The 12,781-nt window shown below is 42.1% G+C and overlaps 2 protein-coding genes across 2 annotated transcripts; one reads left to right on the top strand and one right to left on the bottom strand.

The window, feature by feature from the left end:
* Window positions 1-3,845: 3,845 nt before the first annotated feature.
* Window positions 3,846-9,114, bottom strand: SEC61B (SEC61 translocon subunit beta). Its single transcript, XM_056484356.1, has 4 exons — window positions 9,024-9,114; window positions 8,826-8,923; window positions 8,118-8,219; window positions 3,846-4,174 (listed from the first exon to the last, which is right to left on the bottom strand). Exons 1-4 carry the CDS (start codon window positions 9,024-9,026, stop codon window positions 4,087-4,089), a joined length of 291 nt encoding a protein of 96 aa, XP_056340331.1. The 5' UTR covers window positions 9,027-9,114; the 3' UTR covers window positions 3,846-4,086.
* A 293-nt stretch (window positions 9,115-9,407) lies between these two features.
* On the top strand, window positions 9,408-12,445 carry ALG2 (ALG2 alpha-1,3/1,6-mannosyltransferase). The gene is made up of 2 exons (XM_056484355.1): window positions 9,408-9,743; window positions 11,515-12,445. The coding sequence occupies exons 1-2, from the start codon at window positions 9,408-9,410 to the stop codon at window positions 12,415-12,417; spliced, it is 1,239 nt and encodes a 412-aa protein (XP_056340330.1). The 3' UTR covers window positions 12,418-12,445.
* Window positions 12,446-12,781: the final 336 nt, after the last annotated feature.

The raw sequence follows: 12,781 nt of genomic DNA, 5'->3' as shown, positions 1-12,781 counted from the left end.
TAGTGTAACTTCAAAGAATTTATACATTTTGGTTTGGTCAAAAAGTCACTGATACTACTCTGAAAGGCAGCTGTGTGAAAAATCCTTCAAATTAAGAAACAAAGATAATTATTTGCAACCTGCTGTCATATGTGTGATAGTGGTATCAAATCTGTGATGATACATATCTGAACTTGAATTTTTGACTTAAGTAAAATGGGTCTGTCCTGTTATTTTTTTTTGTTACTGCCTGGCATATCTCTGCATCAGAGCATCATCCTCCTACATGGCACATTTCAGTATTTTTGGAGGTCTCCACAGAAAAAGAGTTAACTAGAGCACAGAAGGAAGAAGATAACAATACATGTCATGGATGAGATACACTCAGTAACTTCACACCTGCCCTTGCTTAGCTTGCCTTTCCTTCTGAAATCATAGCAGAAATCACAAATGCTGTGCAAGTGTCCCCTCAATAAAAAATAAAAAAATTAGCCAAAAGGCCCTCCCTCAGACATTTGAAGCTGAGAATCATTACTATTCTTAGTATATTATTACCAACATGAAGTTTAGGAAAGTCTTCTATGAAACACATTTATATAAACAGCTAATATGAAGCTGTCAACACACCTCTATTACCAAAGCAGGAAGTATATAACAAGCTGGACTCTGAAGTCATCTTTCTCCAGAATAAAAAAGAACAAACCAAAAACCACTGGAAAGAGCACGTGTGTGCATATGTGTGTGTGCTGTGCAGCAGAGCTGGCTTCTAAACAGATGGCAAGAGTAAAAGGCAAATCTGAAACTCCAGAACTAATGAAGTCCATATACCTACAGATCAATGGCTTGTGGGTGATTGACTTCAGTGTGCAAACAGGTGCAAGAGCAAAGATTAAAGTTTTCCTATCATAAAGGAAGAAGACTCCCCCTTTTCTTCCTAGTAACAAGTTAAAAGTGCAAGGCTTTTGCACAGCAGGAGCTTTGACCATCTCCCTCTTCTATCAAGTTACCTATTCCACCCTCAAGAACACTCTTTCAGCTTCTAAGTCACTGTTAAATTAGACTGAACCTGCTCACATACTCAGATTTATTGCTGGGAGTAGAGGGGAAGGAAAACCTTAAGACACAGATTAACTCATATGCAAAAGAACTATCTCCTCATAAAACCCCTTCTTCAGCTGAGGGATAATGGAGTCTGAGGTTGCAAATACTTTAAGTTAAGGATAAAAGGTTCTAGTACTTTATCACCTCTTCTACGGAAATACAAGTTCTTCCAGATATCTTGAATCTTTATTGTTAATGATGCAAAGTAAAGATCTTTGAGGACTTAAGACCCTTCTGCAGCAGCTAAGTAAAGGCATTTACAAGAGTCAGCTCAGTCAAGCTTGTATGTCAATCACATACCATAAGGTAGGTGGCATAAAAATCCAGTGCCTTACTAATTCCTAGTCACCTGATACTTTTCAAAAGACTGCTCTTTCTTCTTTTCTACCTCTTACTGAAAGAATAGTTTCCTGTATCACAGATTAGTTACTGTTTATCAGTATGGCTATAATTTATTCATCCAGGCAAAACAGAATTTCACATTCATTATTAGTCAATACTCTGATAAGTCTTTGCAACCTGCATTTCTTTATCTGTATCTCTCTGGAGCTGAAGTTTCATAAACTTCAGCTGCAAGACTCCACTACAATTCACATACATGAAACACTAAGAATATGAACAAGAATATCCAACACATTCATGCTAATAATTTAAATAATCACAACTTGAAAACATAAAATAGAGAAATCTGGGTTTTAATGAAGTACAAGGAAAATAAAACTACAGATGTTTCAGCTAGCTGAATCCAATTTAAGTATCACCAGAGGTAAGCTGACACAAAATATAGAGCCAAGAAAGGGTGGGAAGTAATGCAAAAATCCGTGATATAGGCCCATTCTAGAAAACAAAATATTTAAGCAAGGAGAGCACTGTCAAAATAGTCAACATTTTTATACTCGGTTGAACCAAGTGTATTAAAGTGTATTTAAATGTATTAAAAATTATCAAAAGGCTGTAAGCAATAAGCCTTTCCCCATCACTTTTCCAAGATCATCATCAATCCTGGTCTTTAGAAGCAGCAGGACACCAAAAGAGAAAAAATATGGAAGGCTTTAAATTGAATTGTTTGATGTGAGAAAACCGCTTTTAGGGAATGGAAGTGTTTAAAAGAAAATTGTTTCCTGCTGTATTAGAAAACAGTAAAAGTGTATTAGAAAATGTAGTAAAAAAAGAGGTTACCTACTTTGATATTGCTGTTATTCCTTACCCTTACACTATTTTAGAGTATTCCATTCCTTTTCCTTTGGGCACCACAAATCAGCTCAGCACAGTCTGTTCACATGGTCAGCAGAACAACTGACCTGCATTTGGTCTTCTCTTTACATTTTCTTGCCTTAAAATGAAATCGCTGACTGTACAAAATTTATTTTCTTGCTAAGCAAAGCATTTAAGTGAGAGATCCTTATTTGCACCTTTTGAAGTGGTGAGCTATCCCCCTACTTATTTTCCCTTGTGTTTTAACTTCCCTTCCATATGCATAGATGTAAATAATTCATGGATCCTTTTCCCTTTGATACATGATTTTTATCAGTTTCCACCAATTTAGTGTTCTAGTACACCACTGCCTTTGAGTCTCCAAAATTCCCTGTTTCTCAACCTCCAAACCTATGAAAACACCTTCCTACTATTAAATTTTCTAAGGTAATTTTCAGTTTCTGCTCCAAATCTTCTCTTTTTCCCTCAACATCTACATTAGGTACTATGCCATTAACAGAGCTTAAAACAATTACCTCTATAGCCCTGAGACAACATTCCTCATTCTTGTTTTTGTTCTGAACAGTTTGGTCTTTTCAGAAGTAATGCTAACTTAAGAACTGTTTTAAGGAAGGTGGTAAGAGAGGCTGCTTCTACAACATGCAGTTAGAACATCTGTCAAAGGCTGCATAACTAAGGATATTGTTTTCCCATGACAAGCTGATATTCAACCAGGACTCAACATGAACAGCAGGCTAAAATAATTTGATCCAGCTTCAAGACCATATTAGAACTGAGAAATATGTAGATACCTTAAAAAGAGAAGGAAGAGTTGTGTGACTGTTCAAAAGGAAAATACTGACCATCCAGAAGTAAACTGGAGTGGTTATCTGAAGCAACACTCAGCTGTATCTCAGCCTGTCTGCACATCCTGTTATTTGAAATGCAGTCATTGCTTTTCCAGTCCTCTCATTCCATTTAATTCTCCTTGAAAGAGTCTGGACCTGCAGTCATCGAATCACAGACTATCCTAAGTTGGAAGGAACCTACAAGGATCACTGAAGTCCAACTCCTGGCCCTGCACAGAACAGCCCCAAGAACCCCACCATGTGAACAAGGATGAAAAATGTCTTTGACAGGCGTGCAATTACTCTTTTTAAAATCAGTTAGGTACCAGTTCATGTTACTCCTCAAGTACAGCTCAAAAAAACAAACACACTTATATAACTTATGTATAAAAAGCACTGAGTAAAGTTTAACTTGCATTTAGGACATAAATAAATCCAGCTATTTTTCTGGAGTTAAAAGAAGAACATTACCATCTCAGCACTGGTACCTCGGTTTTATTTCAACAAGGACACAGGTTACCTTCTCGTGTTTGTGAACCTGATTTTGTCTCTTTAATCCACAAAAAAATATCTTCTAGCATAAAATTATATAGCAATGCATGGTTTGGAAGAATCTGGTTTAAACTGTCAAACAGCATTTACTCAGAAATATGATTTATGAAAACCTTTTAAAATGTGTTAGCTGTGGTATACTGGAAAAGGAAAAAATACAGTTAAGACTGCTTCTATTTCCATATAGAACTTTTATTGCAATACCTGTATTCTAAGTGTACAGATACAAATATAAAATGACCCATGACAGGCTTTAAAGCTGCCGAAGTAGCGAACTGAGAAATTAATTCGATATCACAGCCAAAGTTGACAGGACTTCAACAGGTGATAGGAAGCTTCCCCAGTCTCCAAGAATAACCAGGATCCACCATAGTTTTGGTCCAAGATGTATGCTTTAAGCTGGCAGCTGAGTCTAGGAACGAGTGTATTTACCCCAGATGTGCAGCATAAATACAGAAGCAATAAAAAGAAGACTCATGACCAAAACTGGAACAGGTCCACTAAAAATAAAGAGAAAATGCATTAACATAAAAAAGAAGTCTGTCTTACCCAAATGCCAGTCATTATCAGCCAAATGAGCTCATCAGTTCATATAAAATTATAAAAGAAAACTATTCTTCCCTTCCCACAGTAATATCTTAAGGCACATAGAAATGAGACAGCCATCTCTATCAAAAACTGCTGCTGCTGCCACTGTTTTCAAAGACAGTTCTATACACCCTAAATGTTACATTAAAAAGCACAACAGAGTAGCAAAACCCCCACTTGTTAAAAAAGCCATTAATGATTCATTATTATGGATCACTGTTTCCACAGACTCTGGAAAAGTATCATCTGTGTTTACAACTCAGCTAGCCACCTGAGCAAAGATGCAGTCCAATACAAAAACCAACAGAGTCCTCTAGCGGCTACTAGAATTTTGGCAAAAAATTCTCACTAGCTGTTTTATTTTGGGGGTTTTATTTCATTTGAAAACAATGGCAGCAGTGGGTGAGAGACAGGGACTTCTTTCTTGAAAAACATACACAAAGTGGCAAAGCTACATCATTAAGTCTTTACCTAAAATGATTTTTTTTTCCTTCTTACTTTTATATATTGTTTAGAAATTGTATAGTAATGTATTTAAAAACCAGGTTAATCTAAGGGTGCACGTTGATGGCTTCAATCAGTTGTTTCATGCTGTTGTGAGATGCAACAATTACACAAATACACACTCAACACTCCTTCATACCAGTCACTTCATACAATCTCCTTTCTGATTTTCAACATGCTATTGGGAAATCTGTTATCCAGCCTGTGTTACCCAGCAGGATGCTGTTTATAAGCACGTAATGCTACCTGAATACAAACTACAAAAAAAAAAAAAAAAAAAAAAAGGAAACTGAAAAAGGATTCAGAGAGTTTCCTGTCATATTTTTCTATGAGATCATGATCCACATACTTTAAATTATCACAACTGTAATCTTACATTGAGTTTAAAACTCATTTATTATCTTTCAGACTTATTTTGGTATGGAGAATCCTGAACACAGACATAAAGCATTTAGCAAATAAACCACTAACAAATAAACTACACAAGCAACTCCTTCAAGGGGTATCTTTTACTACTCAACAGAATGTAATTCTCAAACCTCAGTATTTTATATAAATAAATACATATATTTATTTTATAATTTTCATTTGTTTATATATATATACTCGTAAGTTTATATCCTACATAATATAAATCCTTAAATAAATAATTTATTGTCCTTACACAGTATCTGAATTACTATTTAATTCATTTGAGCCTTCAGCGGTAGGAACAGGAACAGGTAAGCTGCTCTGCCAAAGGCCCATGGGAACAAAGCAGCACTACTAAGCAGAACAGAACTACGGGGACTGACTGGTGTTCAGTGCTTTTTAAACATGCAGATGACATTGAACCCCTAGAGAATAATCAGCTCTCCAATACTGACACATATATTTGATTTCCTCCAGGCCTAAAGAAAACCTGTTGAAACCCTGCAATTCTCTTCCACACACCTGCATCTTCCCAGCCCATCACAAACAAATAAATGGTTTCAGACACCTCTAAAGATTTGGTACTCTGCATTCTCAGAATGTCTTTCATAAGGCTGCACATTGTACAACAAGCTCAATTTGACTTTCTATCCACAGGAAAGCTGCCTATAGCTCTTTAAGCAGGAAAGCCCAAGATAAGATACAGGAACCACAAGCTACCAAGAGACCCAAAAAGACAAAAAAGTTTGGGTTTAGCTTTCTTTTCAAAGCATGTAATCTTCAAGCTTTAAAGGGAAAAATATCATATTGCCTCTCAGCCAAATCCCCCACAACTCCCTTTCGATAATAGATGTTTTTAAAGGTACACACATCCTGAAGCATCTTGTAATGCAAATAAAGGATCTTTCCTGAAGGGAACCAACTTGCCTATTCAACATATTTATTATTTTGGATGTTGAATACAAATACAAAATACCCAAAGCATCAATCTAATTCTGCACAATATAAAATATATAAACTTTTTTATCTAGAGTGGAATTCCCTTCATTGCAGCTAGCATGAATTTACCTGTTCTCAGGTGGTTTTACATATTTTTTCAAAGTAATTTTAAGAACTTGCATTTTAAACAATGTAAAAAAACACCAAAAAAGCCCATCCACCACCACTACTAGGCTAAGCTTTCCCATTGCTTTATGCAATAGTGACCACAACCATTTCTAAGAACAACTTCAGCTGAAGCACTTCACTGAGGCAATCACAAACCCTAGATAATCCATTCTCACTTTAAAGCCTACTAAACAGGACAGGGATAATAACAATTGGTTGCTATAGAAAAAAAAGAAAATTTGAAGAAAAATACCCAGAAAGCCGTAAGCAAGAAAGCTGCTACCAAAACATAGCTCATAAAATGTTACATCTAGTGTGGGGTGATTTGTAAACCAACTCATTTTTACAGATTTGATTCTTTAATTAAAAGCTTGACCATACAGTTTCCCAAAGTAGCTTCCAAAAAAACCACTCCCAGGGCTCCAAATCCCTACAACTGGGAACCACTGTGTCACAACATAAATAGATGGGAAAATCTGTTTACTGATCTGCTCTCACTGAAGATGAGAACAACTAAGTGGCACCAAAAGTGAAAACAAAGGATTCACAAAGAAACAATTTAGCAAGATTGTTAAAGCTTGTATCACAAGTCTATTAAAAATATCATAATCCTCTTTTGGTTTTTTTTCTGTTTGGTGTAATTAATTGTTAAAATTGAACTTTAGCAGACCAAACAACAGAGGAAACAGTTGCCCTGCCTGTCTGTATAGATTTGCTCTGGAACACTATTGCTGCTCTTTTGTCTTTCCTTTGTTTCCTTTCTGGACTCAGAATGGAGTAAGCAAGGCAGAACAGCACTACCTTGGTGGCTTGCTGTATACATTTTGGGTTTTAAAGTTTCAAGTACATATGAAAATGAAAATACATAAGGCAACTTCAAAGGAATGATTACTCATGGAATTATCACTGAGCAACCCTATAATCAGCCCTTCACCAAATGCTCTATTTGTGCAGCTAGCAGCAGCCCTCTTGAAGAACTTCAAAAGAAAGTATTAATAGATTTGAGGAAAAAAAACAACCAACAGGGTCAGCCCTGAGCATCTCAAGACTTTTCAACCCAGTAAGAACAAGAGCTCATGAACTGTAATTCTACAAAAAGCACAAAATTCCACTCTGGATATAACTTAGCACACACTCATCAGCTCAAATACACCTTCCACCTTTGTTACCCAAGTATTAGGCTGCAAAATTTGTTTGGAAAGTTATCTGAAGGACTCAAACTGGTCAAAAGAGTAAAAACTTAGGTTCTCTTTATAGTTTATGGAACACTACTAGGTATTCAACCATAATTTTGGAACAGTCACCTTGTGAAAAGAGAGATATACAAGGTATTGGCACGCTATTTGCTAGGCAAGTTCAGCTAAAGTAATTTATCTGCAGCTTTTTAATAAAAAACCTGATGCAAGCATATGCTATATCAGTTATATTGTATTTTCAAGGGGTGCAAAGGATCATAACATTGCTATTATAAGATAAAATCCAAAATTTTTACTTAAAAGAGAATTAAAACATGCACACAGATGCATAAATTCATTGAGACAAGTGATCCTTCTCAAACTCAAAATGACTGCTCACAGCCTTCAAAGAACACTTAGGGTAAGCTTTGGCAATTACAAAATACAACTTGTACCTACCTTTTTAAAAACACTGTAACTTTAAAAAACTATTTCTCCAGGTTGCAGATTAAATACGTCATCCCAACCACAACTCAGCAAGTTTTCCCACGCACACCAGAACACTGACAGATGATTATTAATTTGAAGACTGCAAGACTATGTAAGCAGGGGAACTCTAAAGCCCTCAAGCCTGCCACCAGCCATTAACCCAACTTACACTTTGAGCCCTGGAGAGTCCTCAGTGTAGAACCGCCACATCCCACCAGTCCCTGTGGACGTGGCACGGCCTGCACTCCTTGTCCCACAGCTGGCATTTTTCCTTTAAGGGATGACAGAAGGAAACAAAGACCAAATAACACATTAGTGCTCCACCAGCTTCTAGGACCAGGCAGCCGAGGAGACTCTGCAGGAACAACACTGTTCACAGAACCAGCTAGGTTGGGAAAGACCATTAAGATCATGCAGTCCAACTTATGACCCAACACTACCATGTCAACTAGACCATGGCACTGAGTGCCATATCCAATCTTTCCTTAAATACCTACAGGGACAGTGACTCCACCACATCCCTGGGCAGCCCATTCCAATGTCTAATCGCCCCTTCCTCCTGACGTCCAAGCTAAACACCCCCTGGCACAGCTTAAGACTTGTGCTCTCCTATCCTACTGCCTGGGAGAAAACACATACCCTTACCTAGCTACACCCTCCTTTCAGGTGATTGCAGAGAATGATAAGGTCACCTCCTTTTCTACAGGCTAAACACCCCCAGGTCCCTCAGCCACTCCTCGCAGCACTTGTGCTGCAGACCATTCCCTAGACCGGCACCAGCCGGTGCTGCCACGTCAGCAGAGGGCACCGGCCGGGAAAGCAGAGCGCACAGCGGGGGCAAGAGCTGCCCCGCCGGGGGGGCGCGGCGGGCACCCACCTCTGCCGGACGGTGGATCCCGCGGCGCGGGGAGCCACAGCCTTGCTGGGGGAGCGGCCGGAGGAGCCGACGCTGGTGGCGCTGGGGTTGGGCCCGGGCTGCGGAGAGAGGAGGGAAGCGGGAGGGGTGAGGGGCGGCGGGCACTGCCGGCGGGGAAGGGGCCCGAGCCGCCGCCGCCCCGGGCAGCCCCTCACTCACCATGGCGGCGGCGCTGGCTCGGGCTCGGCGCGGTCTCACACTCGCTCCGCTACAGCCGCTCCGGCCACGTCCCTGCCCGCCTCAGGCTCCGCCCATCCCGGGCCGTGAGGCTTCCCCGGATAGTGCCTGAGCAGCGCCGGCCCCTTATCGCAGCACCCCTCGCTCGGTGACCGCGCTGAGAGGCCGCTGCCCCCCGGAACGCCTCGGTCGCGGCCGCTCCCTGCGCAGCGTTCGGGCCGGCGCGGGCCGGCGGGGAGCGGCGCGTCGGGCGCAGCGGGGCCGCCCGGCGGGCGGGGCGGGCGGGAAGGCCCGGCAGGAAGGCACGGAAGGCTGACGTGTCCCGCCGCGCTGCCGGGCTGCGCATGCGAGCGCGCGGCAGCGGCCATGGAGGAGGCGGCGGCGGCGGCGGGAGCGGCGGGCCCGTCCGTGCTGTTCCTGCACCCGGACCTGGGCCTGGGCGGCGCGGAGCGGCTGGTGGTGGACGCGGCGCTGGCGCTGCGGGCGCGGGGCTGCCGGGTGCAGATCTGGACGGCGCACTACGACCCCGGGCGCTGCTTCGCGGAGACGCGCGGGCTGGCGGTGCGGCGGGCGGGCGGCTGGCTGCCGCGCAGCCTGTGCGGCCGCGGGCACGCCCTGTGCGCCGCCCTGCGCATGGCCTTCGTGGCGCTCTACGTGCTGCTGCTCAGCGGGGAGACCTTCGACGCCTTCGTGTGCGACCAGGTGCGGGCACCGGCGGGACCACGGGCACGGGCACGCCGCTGCCGGGATGCTGGTGGGCTGCTCTCCACGGAAACACACAATTGCTAGGGTCGGAAGGGGCCTCTGGTGATCATCTGCTCCAAAGCCCCTGTCAGAGCAGGGTCACCTGCAGCAGGTGATGCAGACTCGCATCCAGATGGGTTTGGAATGTCTCCAGAGCGGGAGACTCCACGACCTCCCTAGGCAGCCTGTTTTAGTACTCTGCCACCCTCAGTGTAAAGTTCTTCTTCATGGGGATGTAGAAGTTCTTTTGTTTCAGTTTATGGCCGCTTCTCCTCGTCCTGTCACTGGGCATCATTAAAAAGAGTCTGGCATCATCCTCTTGACACCTTTGAGATATTTATATAAATTAATAAGATTCCCTCCTGATCTTCTCTTCTGTAGACCAAATTGGCCCAATTTCTGCAGTCTCTCATAAGAGAGATTCTCCAGAGCCCTGGAGTATCAAATCCCCACAAAATCAGATTCATCGTGCAACACGCCAATAATGACACACTCAAGAGGGAGACATCGATTGTTCATTTCAGAGCAAGCCTGTTGCTCCATGGTGTTCCACAAATCAGGCTTTCTGGGCCATCTTTTATACACAGAAATTCAGAGTTAGTAACTTCCCAAGTGTAGCCCTTGATAATGTTATGATAAGTTAATAATTTCAAGAGAAAAGAAGTGAAGCTGGGGGAGGACCTGGAGCACAGGTCTTATGGGGAGTGGCTGAGGGAGCTGGGATGTTTAGCTGGAAGAAAAGAAAGCTCAAGGGAGACCTTATCACCCTCTGCAACTTCCTGAAAGGATGTTCTAGCTGGAGACCAATCCCTGACAGCTACTGACAGGATAGGAGAGAACATAGTCTTAAGCTGCAGCAGGGGAGACTTAGCATGGGCATTAGGAAGAATTTCTTCAGAGAGGGTGATGATACATTGAATGGAGTGCTTAAGGAGGTGATGGAGTCACTGTTTGTGGATATATTTAAGGAAATATATTTATATTTAAGGAAAGACTGGATGTGGTCCTTTATGCCATGTTGAGTTGACACAGTGGTGTTGGGTTATTGTTTGGCTATCTCTTTTCCAACCTAATTGATTCAGTGATTCCATACAAGTTAACTTCTATACTTGCTCAGAGAGATGGTCTTCACCTGCGCAGGGGTCTTTCTGACCTCTAGGTGTGTTTTTTTAGTGTTATAATGAACATAGTTTAGCTATAGGATACATGGACCTTCAGTATTTTGCCAAGCTAGCAATGTATACATAGACATAAATCAGCATCTTGATTTACTACATCCTTAAGGCTTGTTAGTTCCAGAATCTTGTTGACTAAGGGATGCTAGCTGTTGCCAGTTCCACTGATTAGGTCTTCCTTCTTGATGATTAGGCTTGAAAGTATACAAAGATCTTACATCAAAGAACAGCCTGACTTTAGATAATCTTGACATATTCCACATTTTGCAATTTCCTTCTTACATTCTGGGGCAGCTGGAGGGAGAGGATGCCATTGCCGGTTGGACTCTGTTTCCAGCACCCCTGGTAGTGGCAGAAGGATGCTTGGAGAAGTCCTGGGGCTTGAAGGGACCTTGGTGTGGGGAGCAGGGAGAAAATTATAGGGCCATGAGAGGTCCTGGATGAGGGAGTAGCAGTGGCTCTCAGAGCATGGCTTTGAAATCACATGTGCACACTGGTGGCACTGACACAGATAATTGACCTCTCCTCTTGTCCCATCTCTCCGGTTGCACTAGGTGTCTGCCTGCATTCCTGTACTTAGACTGGCCAGAACTCGAAAGAAGGTTTTGTTTTACTGTCACTTTCCTGATCAGCTTCTGACCAAGAGAGAATCCTGCCTGAAGCGCCTCTACAGGATGCCGCTCGACTGGCTGGAAGATTACACCACTGGCATGGCAGACTGCATCGTTGTGAACAGCAAGTTCACTGCCAGCGTGTTCAAAGACACATTTAAGTCCCTGTCTCATATCAACCCAGATGTCCTCTACCCATCGCTCAACATCAGTAGCTTTGAAGAAATTGTTCCTGCAGACATAGCTGACCTGATACCGAAAAAGAAAAAGTTCTTGTTTCTTTCCATTAATAGGTATGAGAGAAAAAAGAATCTAGCGTTGGCTCTCGAAGCTTTGCACGAACTCCAAGAGAGACTTGATTCTCATGAGTGGGATGAAGTTCACCTGGTTATGGCAGGTGGTTATGATAAGCGAGTTCTGGAAAATGTGGAGCACTATGAGGAGCTGAGGAGACTCGCAGCCAAACTTGGTGTTAATGACCATGTAACTTTTTTGAGATCATTCTCAGATGAACAGAAAATCTCTCTTTTTAGTAACTCTGTATGTGTGCTTTATACACCAAGCAATGAACATTTTGGCATTGTCCCACTGGAGGCAATGTATATGAGGTGTCCAGTTATAGCAGTTAATTCAGGTGGTCCTTTAGAATCAATCTCACATAATGTGACAGGATTTTTGTGTGATCCTCTGCCAACCGAATTCGCTGATGCCATGGAAAAAATTGTGAGAGATCCTCTCTTAAAGGACACAATGGGAGCAGCTGGGAGAGTGAGAGTTATAGAAAAATTCTCTTCAGAAGCTTTCTCAGAGCAGCTGTACCAATATATATGCAGATTAACAGAATAAAATTATATTCCTATGTTATATTTTACAACATTGTGTCTCTCATTTGTGTTGGGGACTAGTATTCATTGTGACTGGTGAAGAATTAGGGATATCTAAATGTCCTTGTTTTGCTTCTTGTGCTGCCTTATGTCACTTGACACACAGAAGGAACAAAACATGTGCCACTGTGTCATTAGAAGGTTAAAATTTTCATGTGGTATACTGATCTGCCATTGCAGGAGTTGTTTTGTGTACTGTGCCTTGGAAAAATGCAAAGTTAAATGGCAGTAACTTAGTAGGACAATTACTGCATGTTTTATTTCATACTATATGGAATGGCCGATTCAATTTACAAAATTTGGATTTGTCCAGATAAGACAAACAC

This window comes from Oenanthe melanoleuca, chromosome 2 (assembly GCF_029582105.1).
Source record: "Oenanthe melanoleuca isolate GR-GAL-2019-014 chromosome 2, OMel1.0, whole genome shotgun sequence".
NCBI classification, from domain to species: Eukaryota; Metazoa; Chordata; class Aves; order Passeriformes; family Muscicapidae; genus Oenanthe; species Oenanthe melanoleuca.
The sequence above is the reverse complement of the archived record's forward strand: the minus strand, read 5'-3'. Positions and strand labels throughout refer to the sequence as shown.